Source organism: Microcebus murinus, chromosome 17, assembly GCF_040939455.1.
Source record: "Microcebus murinus isolate Inina chromosome 17, M.murinus_Inina_mat1.0, whole genome shotgun sequence".
NCBI classification, from domain to species: Eukaryota; Metazoa; Chordata; class Mammalia; order Primates; family Cheirogaleidae; genus Microcebus; species Microcebus murinus.
In genome coordinates, this window is record NC_134120.1 from 60458357 (window position 1) to 60484985 (window position 26629).

Consider the following 26629-nt stretch of genomic DNA (forward strand, 5'->3'; position numbering starts at 1 on the left):
CCCAAATGCAGGGGAGGGGAAACAGCAAATCCACCTACCCTTGCCGCTGGTCTCTGGGCTGCTCCGGTGGTCTCAGCCTCCAGTTCTCCTCCGCAGCCTCCTCCCGTGGAGTCTCCTGGGGTCTCAGGTACCCCTCCTTCCGGCCCTTGTCCGCTGGATGCTTGTCTTCTTGCTTCTTTCCTCTAATTTCTGCTAGAATCTGTCTTTTCTGCAGAGACCATCTGTCTGGCGGTGTTATTCGTCCGCCATCTTGCTCTGCCCTCCGATGATGGTATTTTGATAGGGATTGCGTTGACTCTGTAGGTCACTCTGGATAGTATAGACATTTTAACAATGTTGATTCTGCCGACCCGTGAGCATGGTATATTCTTCCACCTGTTTACATCCTCTGATGATTTCTACTTCAGTGTTTCATAGTTCTCCCTGTAGAGTTCTTTTACCTCCTTAGTTAAATATATTCCAAGGTACTTTATTTTCTTTGTTGCTATTTTGAAGGGAATTGAGTCTTTGATTTGGTTCTCACTTTTACTGTTGTTGGCGTATATGAATGCCTCTGATTTCTTTGTATTGATTTTGTATCCTGAGACTTTACCAAATTCATTTATCAGATCAAGGAGTCTCTTGGTTGAATCCTTAGGGTTTTCTAGGTATAATATCATGTCATCAGCAAAGAGTGAGAGTTTGATCTCTTCTGCTCCCATTTGGATGCCCTTAATTCCGCTCTCTTGTCTGATTGCTGTACCCAGGACTTCCAGCACTATGTTTAACAGAAGTGGAGATAGTGGACAACCTTGTCTTGTTCCAGTTCTAAGTGGGAATGCTTTCAGTTTTTCCCCATTCAGTATGATATTGGCTGTGGGTTGTATCATTTTTAGGTAAGCCCTGTCTATGCCTATTTTGTTGAGCGTTATTATCATAAAAGGGTATTGAATTTTGTCAAACGCTTTCTCTGTGTCTATTGAGAGGATCATATGGTCTTTGTTTTTGCTTCTGTTTATATGGTGAATTACATTTATGGATTTGCGTATGTTGAACCCTCCCTGCATCCCTGGGATGAAGCCCATTTGGTTGTGATGGATTATTTTCTTGACAAGCACCTGGATTCAATTGGCTAGGATTCTGTTTACATCTATATTCATAAGAGATATTGGTCTGTAGTTTTCTTTTTTTGTTGCATCCTTTCCTGGTTTTGGTATCAGGGTTATGTTCGTTTCATAAAATGTGTTGGGGAGAATTCCAACCTTCTCAACGTTGTGGAATAATTTCTGCAGGATAGGCACCAGTTCTTCTTTGTAGGTGTGGTAAAATTCGGGTGTGAAACCATCTGGTCCAGGACTTTTCTTTTTAGGAAGATTTTTTATTGCTGTTTAAATTTCAGTACTTGATATTGGTCTGTTCAGGAATTCTATTTCTTCCTGGTTGAGCCTAGGGAGGCTGTGTGTTTCTAAGAAATTGTCCATTTCCTCCACATTTTCCAGTTTGTGTGCATAGAGGTTTTTGTAGTATTCATATATTATATCTTGTATCTCTGTGGCATCAGTTGTAATTTCTCCTTTATTTTTCCTGATGGAGCTTATTAGAGATTTTTCTTTTCTGCTTTTCATTAGTCTAGCCAATGGTGTGTCAATTGTGTTTATTTTTTCAAAGAACCAACTTTTTGTTATATTAATCTTCCGTATAGTTTTCCTGTTGTCAATTTCATTTAGTTCTGATTTGATCTTAATGATTTCACTTCTTCTGCTGGGTGTGGGGTTGGTCTGTTCTTCTTTTTCCAACTCTTTGAGACGATTCATTAGGTTGTCTATTTGTGATTTTTTTAGACTTTTGGATATAGGCATTTATGGAAATAAACTTTCCTCCCAGGATGCTTTAGCTCTGTCCCACAGGTTTCGGTAACTTGCGCCACCTTTGTCGTTTAGTTCAAAGAATCTTTTGATTTCCATCTTGATTTCCTCGTTTATGAAGTGATCATTCAGCAGAAGGTTGTTTAGTTTTTATGACTTTGTGTAGAAGTGAGGACTCCTGTTAGGATTGATTTCTACATTTATTTCATTGTGGTCTGAAAAGATACATGGTATAATTTCTCTTTTTTTTAATTGTTTGAGACTTGCTTTGTGTCCTAGGATATGGTCAATCTTGGAGAATGACCCATGAGCTGATGAGAGGAATGTATATTCACTGGTTTTGGGGTATAATGTCCTGTAAATGTCAGTCAGGCCCATTTGTTCTAGGGTTCTGTTGAAGTCCATTATTTTTGCTGATTTTCTGTTTGGAGGATCTGTCCTGTGCTGTCAGTAGGGTGTTAAAGTGTCCAACTATTATGGTGTTGTTGTTTATCCATTTGTTTAGATCAAGTAGAGTTTGATTTATGACTCTGGGTGCACCAAGGTCGGGTGCATATATATTTAGAATTGTTATGTCTTCTTGTTGAACTGTACCCTTAACCATTATATAGTGACCTTCTTTGTCTTTTATTACTTTTGTTGATTTAAAGACTGAGTTATCTGTAATCAGCACCACCACGCCAGCTTTTTTTGGCTTCCATTTGCTTGAAATATCATTCTCCACCCCTTTACCTTTAGTCTAATTGCATCCTTGTAGGTTAGATGTGTTTCCTGAAGGCAGCAGATACTTGGCTTGTGGTTTTTTTATCCATTCAGCCAGCCTATGTCTCTTGAGTGGGGAGTTTAAGCCATTCACATTTTTTGAGATAACTGATAGGTGGGGCAGATTTCTGTCCATTATGTTGGCTTGAACTTTGTTGCTTTGTTTTCTCTCTTGAGCCTTTGTGGTATCTGGGCTTTGATTTTTAGCTTTGAGTAGATTTTACATTCATGAGTGTTTACTGTGCTGATCCGTGGGTAACACTGTTTTGAGTACTTCTTGAAGGGCTGGTCTTGTCTTGGTGAATTCCCTCAGACATTGCTTATCTGAGAATGTCTTGATTTCTCCTTCATATAGAAAAATTAAGGCCGGGCGCTGTGGCTCACGCCTGTAATCCTAGCTCTTGGGAGGCCGAGGCGGGCGGATTGCTCAAGGTCAGGAGTTCGAAACCAGCCTGAGCAAGAGCGAGACCCCGTCTCTACTATAAATAGAAAGAAACTAATTGGCCAACTAATATATATATAGAAAAAATTAGCCGGGCATGGTGGCGCATGCCTGTAGTCCCAGCTATCCGGGAGGCTGAGGCAGAAGGATCGCTCGAGCCCAGGAGTTTGAGGTTGCTGTGAGCTAGGCTGACGCCACGGCACTCACTCTAGCCTGGGCATCAAAGCGAGACTCTGTCTCAAAAAAAAAAAAAAAAAAAAGAAAAATTAGTTTTGCAAGGAATAAGATTCTAGGCTGAGCATTGTTCTGTTTCAGAAGTGTGAGAATGGGGCCCCAGGCTCTCCTTGTTTGTAAAGTTTCAGTAGAGAAGTCTAGTGTTATTCGAATTGGCTATCCCTTGTATGTTACTTGTTTCTTTCATCTTACAGCTCTTAGAAGGACCTCTTTAGTTGATATTTTGGTCAGTCTGATGAATGCATGTCGTGACGTCTTCCTGTTTGCATTGAATCTCCCAGGGGTCCTCTGAGCTTCTTGAACTTGTATATCAAGATTTTGAGCAAGGCCTGGGAAATTTTCCTCTATTATATCTTCAAACAGCTTGTCCAACCCTTGAGTGTTGTCTTCTTCCCCTTCTGGCAACCCTATAACCCTTATATTAGGTTTCTTCACATAATCCCACATCTCTTATAGGCTTTGCTCTTTTCTCTTGTTTCTCTGCTCTATCTCTGTGACTGATTTATTTAATTGGAAGGTGTTATCTTCAATCTCTGAGATTCTTTCTTCTGTTTGATCTACCCTGTTCTTGAGGCTTTCCACTGAATTTTGTAGTTCCCTGAATTGATTCTTCATTTCCAGGAGTTCGGTTAAACTTTTCTTCATTGTATCAATTTCTTTAGTGAACTTTTGTTCCAGGTCCTGGAGGCTTTTTGTGGTTTCTTTGTGTTGGTTATTGAGCTGTTCTTGCAGGTGTTGAATTTTTTTATGATCCACATTCAGAATTTCTCTTCTGTCATTTTGGATGCCTGATTTTGGTTGGTGTCCATTTCTAAGGGGCTGGTCCTCCTCTTTGGGGGTGTGGTTTCTGTTTGGTTCTTCATATTTCCGGAGTTCCTTCGCTGATTTCTTCCCATGTCGATCAGTTGTTGCTTCTTTCCTTTAGGTTTTCGTTTGGGTATTCACACACCTTGTTTAGTTTCTGAGCCGGTAGGTGGTGTCTGTGGGTGAGATTCGACCACTCCCTGTATGATGAGTCAGTAGGTGCCGTGAAAAGGGTGTGCAGAATGTCCTCCCTGTCAGTAGGTGGTGCTTGCTTGGAGGAACAGGCTACGCTGTTGTTTTTGTGTCCTGCTATCAGCTCTTGTTCCTGTAGAGAGGCACTCTAGTGCCTCAGGTGGTGGGTGGGGCCCTGGGACTTCCAGGTGTGTCTTTCTTTCCCCCTCAGTGAGGGCTGGTCTGGGAGTGAGTCTGGGCAGAGCTGGGTTTGGTAAGCCTGCCCTCAGTCACCACCAATGTCTTTCGCAGGGGTCAATGTTCTTTTCTCTGGTTCTAGGAGAAGCTGTCAGGGTGAGGCTGGAATGGCCCTGCTCAGCCAGAAAGTCTACGTGTGGGGGTGGGGCTGTCTGAGACCCGCAGTCTGGATCAGGCCTCGCTTCTTTCCACCCTCCCCAACTCTGCAGCTACCCCTGGGCCTCTGCCAGCAGGCCAGACCTCATGCCACGGGCCCTCCCCTGGCTGTGATGCTGGCCAGGAGGTTCTCTGCGCAGGAACACCACCTGGGCTGGGTGCAAGGCCTCCCTTTGGGAGGAGAGTTGCCCTCTAGGACTCTGATCTGCCCCTGACGGTACACACACCTCAGTAGGCTGTTCACGTATATCTCTTCTGTGCCCTGGGCAATGCGAGACCTGGAATAATGGGATCTGGTCTGCAGGTCTGACCTTTGGGTCCCAGAGTTCAAACTATATGCCCACCAGGGAGAGGAGTGCCAATCTCAATTCCCCCATGGGGAGCCCAAGCTGGGTCTATGTCTCTCTGCCTCAGGGTCTACCCCGTTCTCCTGGGATCACCGTGCCAGCAGCACCTGGGAGGGCTGGCGGGTAGGGAGCTCACCATCTGAGTTCCCCTCAGTCAGCTGTAGGACCCCAAAAGGGAAGGTCCGGTTCCCGTTCCCTGGAGGTGCCTCGGCTGGTGGCTATATTGTCCCTCTCGGCAGCTGCGGATAGGGACTGGGGAGGGGAGAAGGAGGTAATATGGCGCCTGCCACGCGGCTCCGGTCTGTGCACAGGGAAGTGCCCTGCGGGAGTTGGGAGCCTGGTGCCGTGTCCGCTACAAGCTTACCGCTCACTGGCGGCGGCCGTCTCTGGGCTGTTGTCCACAGGTCTCTCCACCTACTGGGGCGCCCACCAGCAGTCCGAGATGCAAGGAAGGGAGAGTTAATCGCTGTACCTACCCTTGCCGCTGGTCTCCAGGCTGCTCCGGCGGTCTCAGCTTCCAGTTCTCCTCTGCAACCTCCTCCTGTGGAGTCTCCCGTGGTCTCAGGTGCCCCTCCTTCTGAACTTCATCCGATGTATGCTCATCTTCTTGCTTCTTTCTTCTAATTTCTGCTAGAATCTATCTTTTCTGCAGAGACACTTTGTATGGCGGTGTTTCTTGTCCGCCATCTTGATTCGGATCCTGCTGGTGGGGATTTAAAATGCAGCAGCCACTTTGTAATAAACAGTTTGGAAGTTTCTTCAAATGTTAAACCAAGTGTTGCACAGTGAGCAGATCTTTGCAAACCTACCCCCAAAGTTTGTGGAAGCTGAGAGGCCAAATAAAGAGGCTGACATATCCAGTTTTTCAGAAAGAAACACTTTTTTTTCAGAAAGAAAATAGGGACTTAATGAACAGAAGCCGTGACAGGCAGCTGCCAGATGATCGATCTCTGTGCCATTATCCCTGAGACCCAGGACTTATATGCCATAGGAAGGAATGTATAGGACAATTGAAATAGCCCCCTCAGGGCTAAGAATACTACATGAACCTGCCTAAGGGCAGGATTTGCCGTAACAGTAATGAAATAGAAATCTCAGAGGCATTCCTCAACAGAAATCAACATGACAGATTAGCATTGAGATGGAGTTGCTTTAGTCTCCACACATAGATTTACTATAGCACCGGCAATCCAACTCCTCTGTCTCTACCTCCAAAAATGAAAATGTGTCCTCCAAAAGACTTGTATGCAAATCTTCATGGAAGCATTGTTAACAGTAGCCAATAAGAGGAAATAACTCAAATGTCCATCAACTGATGAATGGATTAACAAATATGGCATATCCATACAATGGAATATTTTTAGCCATAAAAAGTAATTAAGACAGAGGAAAGACCAAGTGAAGACACAGGGAGAAAAAAGACATCTATAAACTAAGGAGAGAGGATTCAGAAGAAATCAGCCTTGCCCAACGCCTTGATCTAGAACTTCTAGTCTCAAGAATTGTGAGAAAATAAATTTCTTTTGTTTATATCACCCAATATGTGGTTGCGGTTATGGCGGCCCTAGCCAATTAAAACAGATTTTGCTACTGTTAATTGGAGGGCTATTGTAGCAAATACATAAAAATGTGCAAGTGGCCTTGGATTTGGGTAACGAATGGGTAGAGGCTGGCAGAGTTCTGAGATGCATATTAGAAAGGCCTAGATTGCCTTGAAGACACTGTTGGTAGAAATATAGATGTCAAAGTTGATTTTGGTGAGGGCTCAGAAGAAAAGTGGAGAGCTGTAGAGAAAGCTTCTATTGTTTATATATTTAATATATGTATACACACAAACACAGATATTTGGAACATTTATAAGATTTATATGTGTACATCATCATGAAGAGAATGTCAGTAGAAATATGAATGTTAAAGGAGCTTCTGGGAGGTCTTGGGTGGATATAAAGAATATGTTATCAGAAACTGGAGGAAAGACAATCTTTATTATAAAGTGGCAAAGAATTTACCATAATAATGTTCTAGTGTTTTGTGGAAAGTAGAACTTTTAAGTGATGAACTGGAAATTTTAACTAAGGACATTTCTAAGCAAAGTATTGCAGGTGTGGGCTAGTTTCTCTTTGTTGCTTATGGTAAAGTGTGAGCAGAAGGAGATAATAGAAAAAGGAATTTTTTTTTTTTTTTTTGAGACAGAGTCTCACTTTGTTGCCCAGGCTAGAGTGAGTGCCGTGGCGTCAGCCTAGCTCACAGCAACCTCAATCTCCGGGGCTCAGTGATCCTACTGCCTCAGCCTCCCGAGTAGCTGGGACTACAGGCATGCACCACCATGCCTGGCTAATTTTTTGTATATATATTTTTAGTTGGCCAATTAATTTCTATTTTTGGTAGAGACGGGGTCTCGCTCAGGGTGGTTTCGAACTCCTGACCTTGAGCAATCCGCCCACCTCGGCCTCCCAAAGTGCTAGGATTACAGGCGTGAGCCACCGCGCCCGGCCAAAAAAGGAATTATTAAATGAAAAATAACTAGAACTTGAAGATTTCAAAAAATTTCAACTTAATCATATTGCAAAAAATGAAAAAGTGTGCTCTGAAAAGAACACCAAGAGTGTGGCTGGGCAACTTTTGCTACAGAGATTATAGGCACCTGACTTCTGGACCCAGTCAGCCATCTCAGCAGAAGCACTGCCAGCTTGACTGGCAAGGACAGAGGTGGGATGAGATAAAAGAAGGCTGTCAAACTCCTGGGATACCACAGGCAAGGAGCAGTATGCTAGAGCTCCCTGGTTGTGAACATGCACTACCATTCCAGAACAGGGAAAAATGCCTCAAGGGTGGCTCAGACGTGAGGAGGGCTGCCACTGCCACCCTGGGCACAGACAGACTCTCTCTCTCTCAGTTCCAGGGGAGTGGGGACTGTCACCCAGGGCCAAGGGGACAGGGCTAACTCCTTGTTGGGTCCAGAAGACAGATCATTATGCCAAAGAAAATTACTCTGGATCCTTAAAATCTAAGAAAATTTTCCACAATCGCCTATTAAAATTAGCTGCATTTATTAATGTCTATAAATATGTGTAGAAATATTACAAACAGGAGGGTCAACATGTGAGTTAAGTGCTATTTTTATATAATAAATTAAGTCTTTGAATAAATTTTTAAAAATCTAATAGGATTTGTGCTGTTAGGATTTTTTTTTTTTTTTTTTTGAGACAGAGTCTCACTGTGGTGCCCGGGCTAGAGTGCCATGGTGTCAGCCTAGCTCACAGCAACCTCAAACTCCTGGACTCAAGCAACCCTTCTGCCTCAGCCTCCTGAGTAGCTGGGACTACAGGCATGCGCCACCATGCCAGGCTAATTTTTTCTATATATTTTTAGTTAGCCAATTAATTTCTTTCTATTTTTTTAGTAGAGACGGGGTCTCGCTCTTGCTCAGGTTGGTTTTGAACTCTTGACCTTGAGCGATCCTCCCACCTTGGCCTCCCAGAGTGCTAGGATTACAGGCGTGAGCCACCGCACCCAGCCTTGCCCTGCTAGGTTTTGGACTTGCTTAGAACTCTCATTCCTTTCTTCTTTCCAATTCCTCCCCTTTGGAATGAGAATGGCTGTTCTATGCCCATCCCATCATGATATTTTGGACATAGATAACTTGTCTGGTTTCATTGGTTCACTGTCAGAGAGTGAACCAATGAATATTTTGCCTCAGGATATATCATATAACTAGTCTCACTCACTATACCTTATTTAGTTGCTACTTAAATGAGACTTTGGAGTGGGTTAAAATATTTGGGGCTGTTGGGATGGGATGCTTGTATTTGGCATTGGATGCAAAATATATTGTTCCAATGTATATTGCGAATTTTTGGAGGGCCAGGGGGTGGAGTGTTATGGGCTAAATTGTACTCCCCCCCATTCCTGTGTTGAAGTTCTAATCCTCAGGACCTCAGAATGTGACTGTACTTGGAGACAGGGTCTTTATTGAGGTGATTAAGGTTAAATGAGGTAATTGGGTGGGCCCTAACCCAACATGACTGATGTCCTTATAAGAAGAGAATGCTGAGACACAGACTCACACAGAGGAAACACCATGTGAAGACACAGGGAGGAGATAGTCATCTACAAGCCAAGGAAAGAGACCTCAGAAGAAGCCAAACATGCTGACACCTGGATTTCAGGGCCGCAGGACAGAGAGTCACCGAGGCTGTAATTATCAAAAGTTTTATTGTCTAGCTCGAGCTAGGGTCCGAGCCCCCAGAGTGCCAGCGCAGTGGCCTCTGTGGAGACAAATCTAACCTGCCATTCTGCTTCTGTAAACTCTGCTCGCTCAACCCTACTCCCTCCCCCGCCGGCGCCACTCTGTAACTCCCCAGCCGTTAGTCCTTGGAAATTACTGACCAAGATTAGAAGTTCCCGACATTAGCTAATCTGGTACATGTTTGTGCAAGGTCAAAGCCCATGAAACTTTCCCCCCACCCTGTGACCCCTAGCCACCTGCGTGTGGTTTCTGTCTATAAAAATCCTAAGGAAAAAAAGGTCGGGGCGGCAGCTTCCTTAGCTCGCTTGCCCCTGCGTGCGCTGGTAAATGAATCCTCATGCTATTGCATCAAGTCTCTGGACTCTGAGTCTTTTTTTGAGCGGTCGTCTCTCCCCCACACGGGCTGTACATTTCTGCGGCCCAACACCTCTTCTTCAGGCAGGGACCCCCCTGTGTGCTAGTGACCCTTTTATACCTAAGCTGTTTACACACTGGTCATGCATCCGCCCCACAGTGATTCTTACTTCATCCTGCCCCTGATAGGCCCTAACCTGTTCGGGTCCTAGCTGAGAGATTCCGGTTTCCGCGTTCTTTGTCTTTTTTCTCTGCATCCCATAATGTACTCATAATGCCTTGCGGTTAGCAAGCAAGCAGTAAACAGAAGCTGGAAGGTGTCCATTGTCCTTATAGCCCAGTATCTTACAGATGAACCTCAAAAATTTTATGATAAGTGAAAGAAACTACGCAGGTAAGACCATATATTGTAAGAGTCCATTTATATGCAATGTCTGGAAAAGACCAAATGTATAGACAGAAAGTACATTAGTTGTTGCCAGGGCCTGTGAGTGAGAATGGGGAGTGATTGCCAGCAGGCATGAGTTTTCTTTTGTGGGTAATGGGATATATAATGTTTGGTAATGGGATTTATAATCTTATAAAATTAGATTTTAGCAAAAGTTACACAATTGTTAAAGTTACTAAAAATACTTGAAATGTAATCCTAAAATGAGTGAATTTTATAGCGTGTAAATTATACCTCAATAAAGCTGTATAAAAAAAATTAATGGTTGAGGCCGGGCACAGTGGCTCACGCCTGTAATCCTAGCACTCTGGGAGGCCGAGGTGGGAGGATTGCTTGAGCCCAGGAGTTTCACACTAGCCTAAGCAAGAGCGAGACCCCGTCTCTACAGAAAACAGAAAAATTAGCCAGGCGTGGTGGCGTGTGCCTGTAGTCCCAGCTGCCATGAGGCTAAGGCAGGTGGATGGCTTGAGCCTAGGAGTTTGAGGTTGCTGGGAGGTAGGCTGACACCTCGGCACTCTAGCACTCTAGCTGGGGACACACCAAGACTCTGTCTCAAAGAAAACAAAAAGGTTGAAAAGAACTATTCTAGATGGTATTTTGTAGGAAAACAAAACCATGATTATATTTTATACTTTAATGTACCCAAAAGATATACCTGTAATTGAATATTTAATTTATCAAATTAATAAATATATTTAATATTTTCATTAAATATTTAAACATTTTAAATTTTAAAATTTGAATGACTTTTAATTAATTTTAAAAATTTCCTCTAAACATCTGGGATAATTCCATTCATATTGTGGTAGCATATAAAACTCCATCATCAATTTTTCTCTTATTTCATTTTAGAAAGGGCTTTGAAAGAAGCACAGCAGACTGATAAAAAATTGAGTCAATATTGATAAAATCCTTTAAAGTCAAACTCCCTAATTTTAGAATCCTTTTGTATATCTCATTAATGGACAACCTTTTAGATGTTGGGCTACACAAAGTCCATGGGAAGAGCAGAGGGCGCGGAGCGACTGCGGCCGCACACGTGCGGGCCGGTCTCTGCGGGGCAGCCGGGCCTCCGCCTCGAGCGCGCCCTGCTAGGCCTGAAGCCTGCAGCCTCCGCGGTTCCCGTTCGGCCCCAGACGCCGGTCTTGCCCGCGCCTGGCGGAAGAGCGCGGCTGCGCCTGCCTCCCGCGGGCCGGCCTCCGCACGCCCGGCCTCCGCACGCCCGGCCTCCCGCCGGCGGCCTCCGCACGCCCGGCCTCCGCACGCCCAGCCTCCCGCCGGCGGCCTCCGCACGCCCGGCCTCCGCACGCCAGGTCTCCGCACGCCCGGCCTCCGCACGCCCAGCCTCCCGCCGGCGGCCTCCGCACGCCCGGCCTCCGCACGCCAGGTCTCCGCACGCCCGGCCTCCGCACGCCCAGCCTCCCGCCGGCGGCCTCCGCACGCCCGGCCTCCGCACGCCCGGCCTCCACACGCCCGGCCTCCCGCGGGCCGGCCTCCCGCGGGCCGGCCTCCGCACGCCCAGCCTCCCGCCGGCGGCCTCCGCACGCCCGGCCTCCGCACGCCCGGCCTCCGCACGCCCGGCCTCCCGCGGGCCGGCCTCCGCACGCCCGGCCTCCGCCCGGCCCCCGCGCGCCCTCCTTCGCTCACGCGTGCGGCGGCCGAGTCGCCCCCGCGCCTTGCTCCGCCCGGCGGCAGCTAACGGAAACCTCTCGGAGCCACTGACTGCGTTTGAAGGGCCCGACCGTGCAGAACTGTCCCCATGGGCAGTTACCTGAGCCGGGCTCGCCCCTGCCCGCCGCGCCCCGCTCTGCGCGGCGGGGACCAGCTGGGGACTCCGGGGCGCCTGCGGCCCGCGCACCCCGCTCGCCGTGTTCCCCCGGCCTTCCGGGCCCCCTCCTCGGCCCAGTCCCTGGAGCCGACCCGCAGGCTGTCCTGCCAGGATCGCGCGGCTTCACCCCGTCGGCGGCGGCGCCGGCGGCTCGCTGTAGTCCACAGGCAGCGATGCCCGATGGGGCAGGCCGGGTGTCTGTGCCTGCGGGTCTTTTCCTCGGCGCCCTGGCGGGGCGGTCCGCAGCAGCCAGTGCTGTCCGCTTCCCGCTCCAGGGTGCTCTGCACCTCGGTGATCCTGAAGATGGCATCTGCTAAGGGCAAACTGACGCTCCATGTGGCCTTGGAGCAGTCGGTCGTGTATATGTGGTCCTCACTCACTGACCACCTCTCAAACCCTCATGCAAAGGAGGCCCTGATGAGGGCCCTTAAAGAGAGCAATTACGTGGGAGCCGAGGAGGAGAAAGCCCTGACCACCCCCGAGGACAGGAGCAAAGGGCTAGCAAAGCACCAGGAAGGCCACATGGCCCATGAAAGGCAGGACCGTCCACGAAGGGGCTCAGATGGCGGGGGCAGTGCACAGTCTGCATTTCGGAGCCCGATGGTCAATGGAGTCCTCTGTTCCTTTGTGCCCAGGCCTGGGCCTCTGAAGAGAGACTTCTGGTCTAAGAACCCAGCAAACAGCCTGCTTGGGAAATCCCAGGCCTCCTTCACACGCACTTGCAGCAGACAAAATGCCATCAGCAGTTCACACAGTTCCACTGGAAGCTTCCCACTGCTGCAGAAAAGAAGTGGTGCAGGCACCTCTGAGCTCCCCAGCCCAGCCTTATCAGGTTCCCAGGTGACAGAAAGGAGCACCAGTGAGGGAGGCCCTCAGGTTAGCACTTTAGCCTCAGTGGTACCACAAAGGAAGATCAAGCATGAAAGGGTTGTAGATGCTCCCCCAGGGCAGAAACAAAATCAGAGGGATTGGAATCCTCCATTTGACAGTTCCAGGCCCCAGAAGCGCAAGATTTCTCTGCTGCTGCCCTATAGAAGAAATGACCCACTGATCCTGCCCCCATTCCCCCAGCTAGGTTATCGAGTCACTGCTGAAGACCTTGACTTAGAGAAGAGATCAGCGATCCAGTACATCAACCAGGTCTTGAAGGGTAAGACTGAGGCCATATCCACCTGCGGCACTATTCATTCAGCCTTCCCATTCTTCCACTCTGCCTGCATCCAGGGCTTTCCGCACCCGTCCTCCTCCAGTCTCAGCACTCAGTCACAGTGCCATTGCTTCAGGAAGACTGCAGAACTTCCCCAGGGGCCTTCCTGTAATCTGCTGGTGCGACTGCCTGTATGGGCTGTTTTCCTGGCTCTCCTCTTCACTTTGCTTGGCCTAGCTGTAAAGAAATTGGTTCCCTTTCCCTGGCCCACCAGGAGTCTGTTCCCCATACTTTGCTGCTTGGCCCTGGCTGGTTCCTTGGCCAGGCTTTGTAGGAGACGACTGTGAGTCCAGCTTTGCTCTTGAGGGAGCCCAGGAGACCCAGTCAGCTCAGGGAAGCTCTGGTGGTTCCAACAAGATGGTTAAATCTCCCTAGAGATTTCTATTCCCATCCTCCTTTCTGCCAGATCTGCCTCAAAGGTTGGGTGCCTGTGGTCAGGTTGCTTGCAACAGCAGAGGGAAGCCTCGGACAAGTTTGCCTCCATGCAGGAGAAGACAGGATACCCACTGCTGCTGCAGTTGCCTCTTCCTGCCTCTTTCATTTGCTTAATTGGGCCCTTGTCCATCTTTCTTACACAAAAAATCACACACACACACACACACACACACACAGAGGAGTTTTTGTTTATTTACCAAATGTTCATGTGCCTTTTTTCTTTGAATTAGTAGTGGAGGAAGAATTGAATTTTTTTTTTTTTTTTTTTGAGAGAGTCTCACTGGGCTAGACTGTCATGGCATCAGCCTAGCTCACTGCAACTTCAAACTCCTGGGCTCGAGCAATCCTCCTGTCTCAGCCTCCCGAGTAGCTGGGACTACAGGCATGCGCCACCATGCCCGGCTAATTTTTTCTATATATACATTTTTAATTGTCCAGATAATTTCTTTCTATTTTTTAGTAGAGACGGGATCTCGCTCTTGCTCAAGCTGGTCTCGAACTCCTGACCTTGAGCGATCCACCCGCCTTGGCCTCCCAGAGTGCTAGAATCACAGGTGTGAACCACCACTGCCCGGCCTGAATTATTAATATATGTGTGGTGGCATGTTTAGCCAGACTTAACTGTGTTACACTTGCTGTGGCCCAACGAATAAGACAGTCATACCACTTTCTGGCTGTAGGTACTGACTCCTGATTTCTGCATCTTGAGTCTATGGGATGGCAAGCCATGCACAGGCCTCTTCCTTCTGCTTCTCATTTTCCCACTTGACCTCACTGTGGGTTAGATCTGTGGGCCCCAAATCCCAGGCCCCAGACTGGTAGCCATCTGTGGTCTGTTAGGAACCAGGCTGCACAGCAGGATGTGAGCAGGGGGTGAGTGAGTAAAGCTTCCTCTGTATTTACAGCCATCCTCACCACTCGCCTCACCACCTGAGCACCACCTCCTGTCAGATCAGCAGCGCCATTAGATTCTCATAGAGCGAGAACCCTACTGCAAACTGCACATGTGAGGGTCTAGGTTGTGGCTCCTTGTGAGGACCTAATGCCTGATGATCTGAGGCGGAGCTGAGGCGGTGACGCTGGTGCTGGGGAGCAAATACAGAGCATCATTAGCAGAGAGGTTTGACTGCACAGTAAATGTGATGCGCCTGAGTCATCCTAAAACCACCCCTCCCTGGTCCATGGAAAAATTGTCATCCATGGAACCAATCCCTGGTGCCAAAAAGGTTGGGGATCACTGTTCTAATTCACTCAGGCTCTTATTTTTTTTTAAATATTATTTCATTGTTTCTGCTCCCTTTGGGTTTAGTTTGTTCTTTTTTTGGTCAGTTTTTTAAGATAGAAGATTAGGCTAGGGATTTAAGATCTTTCTCTTTTGTAATGATGTTTAAAGCTATACATTTCCCTCTAAGTGCTGCTTTATTGACATCTCAAAAATGTTGATATGTTATGTTTGGATTACATTCTGTTCAATATATTTTCTAATTTCCCTTGTGATTTTTTCTTTGATCCATACATTTAGAAATGTGTTCTTTAACTTCCAAATATTTGGTGATTTTCCCACATTTCTTTCTTTTTTGATTTGTAATTTTATTCCACTGTGGCCTTAAACCTACTTTTAATTATTTCAGTTCTTTTAAATTTATTGGCATATTTTAATGACCAAACAAATATTTTTCCTGGAAAATGTTTCATATGTCCTTGAAAGTGTGTTTTACTGTTTTGATGCAGAGTGTTCTATGTTAGTTAGGTCAAGTTTTTGGATAGTATTATCCAGTTTTTCTTATCCTTACCATATCATGTCTAATTTTTTTCAATCAGCTATTGTGACTGGGCCTTAAAATATTCAACTGTAATTGTCTTATTGTCTATTTCACATTTCAATTCTGTCAATTTTGGCTCCATGGATAGTGGGGCTCTGTTGTTAGCTGCATATAAGTTTTCAATTGCTATATCTTCCTGATTATTGATCCTTTTATCATTCTGAAATATCCCTCTTTCTCTGTAGTAATAAAGCCTTAAAGTCAGCTTTGCCAAATATTACTACAGTTACTTTGGCTCCCTTGTGGATACTGTTTGAAATTAATATCTTTTTCCAGTTGTTTAGTTTTAGCATATTTGTGAGGGTTTTTTTTTTTTTTTTTTTTGAGACAGAGTCTCGCTTTGTTGCCCAGGCTAGAGTGCCATGGCATCAGCCTAGCTCACAGGACCTCAAACTCCTGGGTTCAAGCAATCCTGCTGCCTCAGCCTCCCAAGTAGCTGGGACTACAGGCATGCGCTACCATGCCTGGCTAATTTTTTTCTATATATATTAGTTGGCCAATTCATTTCTTTCTATTTATGGTAGAGATGGGGTCTCACTCTTGCTCAGGCTGGTTTCCAACTCCTGACCTTGAGTAATCCGCCCACTTTGGCCTCCCAGAGTGCTAGGATTATAGGCGTGAGCCACCGTGCCTGTCCTATATTTGTATTTTTTAACCTAAATTGTTTTTCTTAAGTCTGCATATTATTGGATCTTGCTTTTTAAAAAGTCTAATCTCTGCCTTTTTATTTACCATTTTAATATATTTAGATTTAATGTAATTATTGTCATGGCCAGATTTAATTTTTCTGTTTTGTTATTTATTTATTTATCTATTTGTCTTGTGACTTTTATCTCTTTTGCGCCTCTGTTCCTCCTATACTGTCTTTGTTTATGTTAAATAATTTTGTTAGTGTATCATTTTGATTCACCTCCTTTTTTACTTTTTTTTAAGTAAAAAATAAGTTTCATGTGGAACTGGTTCATAAGTGTTCATAGCAGCTTAATTTGTAATAGCCAAAAACTGGAAAGTATCCAGAAGTCCTTCAATGGATTAAACAACTGTGATACTTCCAAAGAAACAAGCTGTTAATACACACAACTTGGATGAATCTCAAGGGAATCATGATGAGTACATAAAGCCAATCCCAAAAGGTTACATAGCTATGATTCCATTTAAGTAAACTTCTTGAAATAACATAATAATTATAGAAATGGAGAACAGGGTCATCAGGGGTTGGGGAAGGAGTGGGAACAGATGGGTATGGCAATAAAGAGATGTTGCAAGGGAGCCTTTTGGTGATGGATCAGTGCTGTGCATTGATTGCGGTGGTGGTTACCTGAATGCACATATGGTAAAAATGCATAGAATTATCCATACACACACATTCAAACAATGAATGCATGTAAAACTACCCAAATATGAATAAGGTTTGTAGTTTGTACCCATATCATTTTTCTAGTTTTCATACTGTTATTTATGACAACCTTGTCCAGTTTTATTATTGCTTTAAAGTGTTTAATTTGGGATTAGTGATATACCACAGAAATGTACAGGGATGTCCTGTGCACCTTTCATCCAGTGTTGTCATTGTGAATAACTATTCACAATAACTAATAAATAAAGGCATCCTACCACATACTCATCTAATGTAATTGTCAAAGATTGACAGGCCATGAATTATTTCTCCATCTCACTGAGGTTTGAAGGTGGGCAACCCCCACTGGCTAAGTGTCCCTTGCCACACAAGCGAGTGACCTGCCCTGGAACCCGGTGGGCCCTGCCTCTGCTGCAGACCGAGGGGCTTCTGCGGGAAGCACAGAACCCATTCACCCCAGACCACACGCGTGAGCTGTCCCCTGCCTTTCGTCACCACCCGACGCGGGGCGTGCCCAGTTTGCCTGTGGTTCAGGTTCAGCCCCTTGGCTTCCCGTGCGTTGCTTACCCGTGTGGGCTGCGCTGGGGACCGAGGAGCTGCAGGAGGGCCGTGAGGACACACCTCACGCCCCGCCCTCATTGGTGGTTTCCAAATGCTCGCTGTCTGGACGTTAATCTGTGCTAAATTCTATAAAATGAAAAGATGGGTTAAAACCCAAATGCTGTATATTAAGTTGTAATTATGTACAGAGTGAAGCAGTTTTAAACTGTAAAGGTTTTTTTTCAGTGTGTTTTCTGGAATTTTGCCATGGGCTTTGTATTCTATTTATCTTTTTCTCTAGTTACCGGCTTTAGGTTCTTGTAAAGTCCTCCTTCGCCGTTTCGGAAAAATAAATGTCCTCTGAAGTCTTGATTGGTTGGTTGATTGATTGGCTTTATGTACTCTCTTGAGATTCATCCAAGTTGTGTGCATTAACAGCTTGTTTCTTTTTCTTGCTGAAGAGTATCCCGTGGTATGGAGGTAGCACAGTTGTTTAATCCATTGTGAATAACTAATAACTATCATATTTTATATGATATAAAAACCAGAAAATGGACATTGGCACAATACATAGAGCTGATTCAGATTTCACAATTACACCTGCATTCATTCTGTATATTCTCAATAGCTGTGGTCCCCAACCCCCAGGCCAAGAACCAGTACCAGTCTGTGGCCTGTTAGGAACCGGGCTGCACAGCAGGCAGTGAGCCTCGGCCAGTGAGTGAAGCCTCATCTGTATTTATAGCTGCTTTCCATCCCTCGCATCACCGGCTGAGCTCCACCTCCTGTCAGATCAGCAGTGGCATTAGATTCTGAGAGGAGCACGAACCCTACCGTAAACTTCACATTTGAGGGATCTAGGTTGATGCGTGCTATGACAGTCCAATGCCTGATGATCTGAGGCGGAGCTGAGGCGGTGACGCTAGTGCTGGGGAGCAGCTGCAAATATAGATTATCATTAGCAGAGAGGTTTGACTGCGCAGTCAATGTAATGCGCTTGAATCATCCTGAAACCAGCCTCCCACCCCCTGGTCCCTGGAAAATTGTCTTCCATGAAACCAGTCCCCGGTGCCAAAAAGGTTGGGGACCGTTGCTCTATAGCTCTATGCAGTTTTATCACATGTGTAGCCTCATGTAAAAACTACTACACTTAAGATATGTAACTATACCATCATCACAAGATTCCCTTTGTTTGGGGGGGGTCAGAAGCCACTGTGCTGGGATCTCCCCATGCCTCTGGTGAGGGGCAGGAGACATGGGGCTTCACTGCTGCTGCTGCTGCTGCTGCTGCTGTAGGCATTTGGGGCTCCCTGCTGGTGACCTGGTTGTGGAGTGGTGGTTGGGGTTCTCCACTAGGTCTCTGTTGGGCTTTCCCTTTAGGTTCTACGTTGCAGGCCTCTTTAGTACCAGGTCTTTGGTATGTGGGAGATGGGAAAAAAAAAACCCACAGGTTTTCTCATTCCTCAAGTCTTGAGGTTCCTCAAGTCTGTTTTCTTCTTTCCAACTTTCAGAGTCCTATTATTGTTGTCTGTTTAATAGTTTCCACAGTATTTAGTTGTATTGGAGGGGAGGCGAAGGGACAAGTTGGTCTACAGCATGTTCTTGTGGAGCCAGTGACTCTACCAGTGCTCTTTCAGGAGAGGATTTGCTGACCTCACTTAGCTGTTCTGGAGGCTTGAAACCCTAAACTCAGCTTAATGGTGAATGTTCTTGCGGAAGTTGTATGGACTGCATATCTATGTCCTCCTCACCAAGGGCCCCGGCACATCCTGGCACCTGCCTACTCCCATGGTATTTTTATTGTTAGACATTTGTGTTTATAAAATGGTTAAAGAAATTAATTATATTATAAAATTATACATTTCTGTGATCATTTTTATTGTATTCTTGGTCTTTTCTCAAGGCCTATCTTTATTTTTGCTGAAATAATTCTTTCAAGAATTCTTTTAATGAGGCTACATGGAAGGGTGAACACTCTTAATCATTCTATGTCTTCAGTGACTTTATTTAGCCCTCACTTTTGGAAGATAATATGGACAGGTGTAAAGTTTCCAGGGTGACATATAGGCCCCCTTACCACCCTGACATTAGGGCGTGGTCATCTGAAGACACAGCAAGTTTGGGGCAAGTACGTTTCCTTGGGTAAGACTTTGTGTTCTGGTGCGAGGGAACTAGTCATTCAAATGTCAGCTCTCACAAGAGCGGTATGTGTCTTGGGAAAGTGACGGATCCTCTGTTTTCTTACACCTAAAATGGGGATGTTCAGGAAATGTAAGGGTTACAGAGTGCTTTTGTGAGTCCTCTGTGATGCCACGTACTTTCTACCCTCAATACCCCGTTCATTCCTCTTTTGGTAATCGCTGTTATTTTTGTCTTTTACAGATGACGGAGCTAAGACCCAGAGCAATTAAATAACAGCCACACTCAGCCTGAACGCCTAGTCTGTACTCTGCACCTGTAGTGCAATATCATATTCCATGTAGGGTCATTTTGATATTTAAATAAGATAATCATCTGGAGTGCTAGCTGTAGTGTCTGATGTATGCTTTGGTGTTGGGTACTGCTGTCTCTTATCGTGAACATGACCTCCTTGCCAGCCCCAGCTATGGCCCACACAGCCCCTTAGAGAATCCTTAGGAATTATGGGTCTGTGGCCTTAGTGATTAGGGGTCTGAGCAGGTCTATGGAAGTCGGAGATTGGAGGGCTGTTCATATGATTCGAGAACATGGGAAGGATCAGTATTCAGAGGTCTTCAGGAATTAGGCTTTGCTGGAGGCAGGAACTAGGCCGACTGGGCTTGGGGACCAATGATTATTTCCCTCGGGGTCAGTGGGGTCAAAAGAGGTCAAATGTAGCTTTTTAAAAAATTGTCTTCCCCCTTCTCTCCCTGCCTTTTATCCAATGTTAAGACTTTCCCATATGAGTGTATGTGTATAAACATATAGCCAGAAGAGGTTGGTTTTGCAGGAGTGGGATGATAGTGCATTCATTTCTCTGTGTTTCACTTTGCTCCCTTAACAGCACATCTAAGAGATCTGCACCAGTCAGCTGACAGAAATCTAGCACATTCTTTTAAAACCCTAATCTTAACTCTGAGGCACTAACCCAAACCCTGCCCCTAGGGTTTTGGATCTAAGGCCTTTAACCCTAAGGCTGTAATCCAGAGGTTTTACTCCATGCTAACTCCAGCTGTGACACTAGGGCCCTCACTGTAACACTGGTCCTCATTCCCAGATCCCGCAAACCCTAACTCTTAACTCTGAGGCCCTAATCCATGATGAAATAAACTCCTATTCACTCTGCTGCTTACTATTGAGAGGCACTAGGAATATTTCCCAAAACATCTTTCTATGTGCTCTTTTCTTAATGATTATTTTATTTACTTGGAATGGATTACCAGGAAGGAGATTACTGGGTATAAGGGTGGACGTATTTTACAGCTATTGGACATTGCAAAATTGTTTTCCAGAAAAACTGAAACAAGTTTCCTTCTGTAACATATGAGAGGTCCCATTTTCCTGCGTCATCCCTGAAATAGGATTTATCACTTAGCACTTGTCCCCATTTAAAGTAGCCATTGACCAGGGGAGGTGGGTGGGAGAACAAGTGGCCACCCATTCATTCCCAAACCTAAAAGGACTTGGGTGGGGGTAGGAACTCTTCCTGAGATCTGCATGGGCAGAAAGGAAGGAATCTCAGGAAGAGAGGTTCTGATATTCGTGCTACAGTTCTCTGTGGGTAGGGCCAGAGCCAGGCCAGGCGGCCGGCCGGCAGGTTGAGCAGGGCGCTGCCTCTGCCTCTCTTGACTTCTGGCATGAGACCTCCGGGTCCGGCCATCAGGTGGGTCCCCAGTGAGCCCAGCCGGACCATGCCACGGGGTGTTTCGGGCGGAGACTGCACCTCTAAGTGAGTCGCCTTTCCTGTTAAAAATGAAAACAAATCTGTTTTATTGGGAGTGGGAAATCCAAGCAAGAAGGGGCAGAATTTGGCAAGAAAGAATGTGGCCAGAAGGAGCTGAAACCTGAAAGAAACTGCAGGGATCGTGGAAAAGGACACAGGAATCCAGGAGACGCGGCAGGAAGCAGGACCCCCTGCAGGGGGTCTACGACACCCGGGCCTGCGCTCCGGCGGGGCGGGGCGGGGCGGGGCGGGGCCTGCGAGCGCACGGAGAGCCGGTCCTGCTCATTTGCATACGCCCCGCCCCCGCCGGCCGGTCCGGGCTGAATTCCCACCGAATTCCTCTGTCTCTGAATTTGCCCTCAACGCCAAGTCGCAGAGGTCTGTGGCAGCGGTGTTCTCGCCAGAGGAGGACACGAGGAAGGAAGAGGGCTGTCCCAGGACTGCGACCCTCCTTTCCAAAAGCGCCGGGCTGCATTGACACGCGGAGCAAACCTATTTTCAGAGTATCTGAAAATAGAGAAAAGTGGAGAGTTTGTAGAAAAGGAAATGCGGAGGCCACGAGAGAGAACCAGGTAAAAAGAGTAAAGGAGTAATGGCTAGGAAGAGGACTGGCGTCGGAGCGCGAAGAGGGCGCAGGACGAAGAAGCGGGGTGCCGTCACCCCACTCCCGCGCCTTGCTGGTGGGGTTCACCGTGTGGGCGACCAGCCTCCTCCGCGGGAGTCACACTTGGGGAGAAGAGAAGGGGAGCAGAGAGGAAGCCTAGGACAGTGACCAAGGAGGGCGTGGGGCAGCACCAGGGGTTCAAGGAGGTTGGGGCTCAGCCCTGAGGGAAGCAGGGCCTGGGGAGCCTGGCGGTGGGAGCTCCCAGAGGGGCCAGAGAGGGCTCTTTCTGCCTGTGTGGGAGGAGAACACTCACCCTGGAGGGGCTCCCAGAAAGAGGAGGCACAGTCCATGCCAGGGTCCTTTAACCCTCAGTGCCCTCAGGGACACTCCCAAAATTTGTCACTGGCATCTATTTCAGCTCCTCTCCCCTCTGGAGGGAAGAAAACGGGGGAGGCAATGAGAGGGGACCAAGTGAAAGGACTAAAGGCTGGAAAGAGGGATGAGCCTGGGCTAAGCCTGGGCACAGGACAGATCTACCTGATTCAAAATCTGGGAGAAAAATCCAAGATGTTTATAAGGTTTTTGAAGCCAGACACTTTGACTCAACTTTCACTGCTGCTTGTATGCTCTCTGGTCTACTCCACCATCTCAATCCAACAGGGCGCCCACTGGCAAGGCAGCTGCTGGCCTGCAGGCAGGGGCTGCAGAGCTTGCTGAGGCCCGGGGCTCTGCTGGATCTGGGTGGACAGAGGCTGGCCGTGACCATCCTCCCCAGGCCCATCCCTGCTGAACAGGAACAGAGAGCCTTAGCGGCAGATCAGAGGAGGTGGAGATCCAGGTACCCGGAGAGGAAAGACCAGGCATCCTTCCCATTGCTCTTGGGAGGATGTTTGAGTCTCTGATCGCTGTTTTAATGAATTGCCACAAATTTAGTGGCTTAAAACACACATTCTCTTGTATTAATAGTTCTGGAGGTCAGAAGTCCCAGTTCGGGTACACTGGGCCTAGCTGAGTTACCCAGGCCTCCAGTCCCCACAGCTCCCCCTCTTGCCTCCTTTCCTACCTTTTCCTCTTCCACTTTTCCTCCACTTCCCCTCATAGACATTCTCACCTAGACCATCCCAGTCCCCTCTGTCCTGCGTTGTCCTGCTCCTTTTCCTGGCCCCTTATCTTTAGGGCACCCATGTAGTTGTCCTACAGGAAGCGGAACTCCGGGCACAAAAAGAAGTGCTAGGGAGCGGTGGGCCTTTCTGCCGGGGTCTCAGGATCTAGGGCGGAGCCCCCCACCGTCTTCCTTCCGCGGGCGCTCTACCAGCACCCCCCGCACCCCCCCTCCGCCGGCCCCCCCCTCCGCCGGCCCCCCCTCCGCCGGCCCCCCCCGCCCCCCCCCGCCGGCCCCCCCGCCGGGCCCCCCCCCCGCCGGCCCCCCCGCCGGCCCCCCCCCCCGCCGGCCCCCCCGCCGGGCCCCCCCCCCGCCGGCCCCTCCCCTCCGCCGGCCCCCCCTCCGCCGGCCCCCCCCGCCCCCCCCGCCGGCCCCCCCGCCGGGGCCCCCCCCCCCCCCGCCGACCCCCCCGCCGGCCCCCCCCCCCCGCCGGCCCCCCCGCCGGCCCCCCGCCGGCCCCCCCCCCCGCCTGCCCCCCCCCGCCGGCCCCCCCCCGCCGGGCCCCCCCCGCCGGCCCCCCCCCGCGCCGCCGCCCCCCCCCCCCCCCCCCGCCGCCAGCGCGGGGCACATCAGGGCAGCCGGCATCCGGTCCACAGAGAGCCAAATCTCCATCTCGGGTCTAGGAGGGCTGGCTGTCCAGGATGTCCCCTCACCTTCCGCCAGCGACCGCCAGGTGGAGCTGCTGCTTCCTCTCCTGCATCTCTACCCCTTCTCCGGAACCCCGGCCGCAGCGCCTACGGCCTTCCGGGCTGCGCACGCTCCACGCTGGGCTAGCCGAGCCTCCGCAGCTCCGGAGGACTGGACGCTCCGCCCGCAGGAAGGAAGGCCTTGCCCAGAAGTCAGCGCAGCCTGGAGGTGAGCGGCTGGCTGGGAAGGGGAGGGTGGGGGAGGGATTCCCTTCGGGTCCCCTGGTGGGATGGTTCTCAAGGCAGCGGATGCCAGGGGCTGCCTGGAGGCAAGGGATGCCCCTTCTAAGTCCTGCGGGGCCTCGCTGGATTTAGCCTCCCAGAAGCAAAGTACTAGAGCCAGCAGGCACCTCACTAACAGATGAGTAGTAATCTTTACTCCACAGATTCCTGCCTAACGGATGAGCCGTGGTGCACAGCCTAGTGCAGTGCTGGGCTCCTGCAGCCCTGCTCCTCCTCCCCTGGACATGGCAGCACAGAACCACGACACCATGCTGCATGCACATCCCCTGTCTTTGCTGGTCTCAGACTGGCTACCTGGCCAGAGGTGGGGAACGAGGATCCAAGAACTTGAGTCCAGAGACCTCAGAGAGCCCCTTGTCCCGTATCAGGCAGCTCTTGCTGGGGCAGGCCCCTGGGCGACTGGGTCATCCCAGCAGCCTCTGTCCTTGCCAACCCCACTGTTCCAGGGACTAGCCCCCCAGGGATACGTGTCACCTCTCTAGAGGTGGCCGAGGGCAGCCCACGGTGTTCTTTGACAGGGTCTGCTGTCCTCAGCACCAGGCGATGGGTCCAGGAGCTGGATCAGATTGAGGTTTGAGTTTTTGCAGAGACTACTTTGTAGGCTGGGCTGTGGCTTCCATCAGAAAGCATATCGCCTCTGTTGTCTTCCTTTTTATTGCATTGGCGCCATGGAGGATCATTGCCTAGATCCCCTTTTCCTATGTAATTGCAAAGTAGTGAGATTCTGTTGGTCTTCCTAAAGCTACTGCCTGCAGTACTCCTGTACATGCAGCTCTCCCTCATGAGGTACCTGGCACTGTTCTACCTTCATCTTACTCAACCTCACCCTGCCCGGGAGGCCTCTTGGCTGTCGTTTCCTTACCTCCCACGTCAAGTTTTGACATTTGTCTCCTAAATACTTCTAAATTCCCTCAGGTCTTTCCAGATCTCTTGCCACTGTGGAATATGGATATGGACATTAAATATTAGATTAGCCCTTTATGGTAATTTCCTAATTAAAATAACAAGTCCTAAAAAATCTTGCTTATGCCAGTGGTACTTTTCCTACAGAATGGGAAATCCTCAATAAATGAAGGATGTGACTTGCCCAAGAGGTAGCTTTGAAACACGAGGCAGGCCTCTTCATCTTGACTGCCTGCTCCTTCCTCAGGGCCCCTGGTACTGAGAGGCAGTCATGGTTTCTGGGCTTGTACCTGGGGAGGGAAATCAGGCCATGAGCTTACTTGGAATCCCTACTTCACCTCCATAATGTTTTTGCTTATTAATCCCTGATTATTCATTTCTTATAAATCCCTAATTATTAGTAAAGTGTAAAGACAAAGCAGGAGAAAAGCGAGTGAAGGCAAAAGAGGTAAACAGATGCAGAGCCCCACAGAGAGAGATAAAAGGTCAGTGTGTGGTTAAGTCAAAGTAGATTTTTAGCTGAAGCATATTTCTAGAGATAAAGGGGGGTGCTCCATAGTGATTGTCAATGGAAAAAAAGCCAATCTAAAATAATTTTAAAGAGATTTATTCTGAGCCAAATTTGAGGACCATGATCCAGAGCCACTGCCAAGAGGCCTTGAGCTAGTGGACTCACTGTGGTCGGGTTACAGTTTGGTTTTATATATTTCAGGGAGACAGGGGTTACAGGTAAAGTCATAAATCAATACGTGGGAGGCATACATTGGTTTGGCCCCAAAAGGTGGGACATTTCGAAGTGGTGGGGCTTACAGGTTATAGGTGGGTTTAAAGATTCTTTGGTTTGTAATTGGTTAAAGACAAGCTTTGTCTAAAGGCTTGGAATGTTTCAACATAAGAGCTGTTATTAGAGACAAGCCACTGGACATAGATTTGTTGTGTAAATTGAGGACCTGCAGGATTGTCTTGCTTACCTTTAGGCCTGTTAATGGGTTACAAAGGCTGTCTCCAAGGAAGGAAGGGTTCATGATAAGGCCTGTCTGACCTCCCTCCTCCTGGCAGACAATTTAGTTTTAGAATATTCCTTTGGCCACGAGAGGGTCCATTCAGTCAGACGGGGGTCCATTCAGTCAGCTGGTGGGGGGGTGAGCCTTAAAATTTTATTTTAGTTCACATGATGAAGGGGTCAATACAGCATGGAGATGTAACAATTACAAATGTATATACAGATGTTACTAGAGCTTTAAAAAAATAAAGGGAGAAATAGATAAAATCATAGTTGGAGATTTTAATAGTAGAACTAGACAAAAACCTATTAAGAGTAGGGGAGATCTAAGTGACAGTATCTATTACCTAAACCTAATTGACATTTCTAGGACATTTCCATCAATGACTGCAGAACCCCTTTTTAAAAGTGCATATGTGTCATTTACCAAGGTAGATTATATGCTGGGCCATAAACATGTCTCTATAGGTTTCAAGTGATTGAAATTCTACAGGCATATAAGAAAGCACAAAACACACATAGTGTGTTTTGAAAATTTCAAAACACACTATGAAACAACCCATGGGTCAGGGGAAAAAAATCCCAAGGTAAATGAGAAAAGGGTTTGAAACAAATGATAATGAAAACACAACATATTAAAATCTGTGGGTTGCTGCTAAATCTTAGGGGAGAATTTACAACATTGCATGCTTACATTAGGAAACAAGAAAAATCAAGATCAACGATCAAAGCTTCTACCTTAGGAAGATAGAAAAAGGTGCCAAATTAAATGCCAAACAAGCAGAAGAAAAGGAATAATGAAGATTGAAATGGAAATTAATGATACATAAAACAGAGAATAGAGAAAAATCAGTAAAACCAAAAGCTG

General features: G+C 47.7%; 1 protein-coding gene and 1 long non-coding RNA gene across 3 annotated transcripts in view; both read left to right on the forward strand.

Moving 5' to 3' along the window:
* Positions 1-11678: 11678 nt before the first annotated feature.
* On the forward strand, positions 11679-19784 carry LOC105865097 (nuclear envelope pore membrane protein POM 121-like). Of its 2 annotated transcripts, XM_012753459.2 has the most exons (3): positions 11679-12773; positions 12969-13047; positions 19642-19784. In XM_012753459.2, the coding sequence occupies exons 1-3, from the start codon at positions 11829-11831 to the stop codon at positions 19668-19670; spliced, it is 1053 nt and encodes a 350-aa protein (XP_012608913.2). In that variant the 5' UTR covers positions 11679-11828; the 3' UTR covers positions 19671-19784. The 2 variants fall into 2 exon arrangements, with proteins under 2 accessions (XP_012608913.2, XP_012608912.2); XM_012753458.2 differs by having other exon boundaries at positions 11679-13047.
* Positions 19785-23684: 3900 nt separating this feature from the next.
* Positions 23685-26629, forward strand: part of LOC105865095 (uncharacterized) — a 39022-nt gene continuing 36077 nt past the window's right edge. Inside the window, exon 1 of the long non-coding RNA XR_012912859.1 lies at positions 23685-23781. This is a non-coding gene — a long non-coding RNA (uncharacterized LOC105865095). The remainder of the gene's footprint in view (positions 23782-26629) is intronic.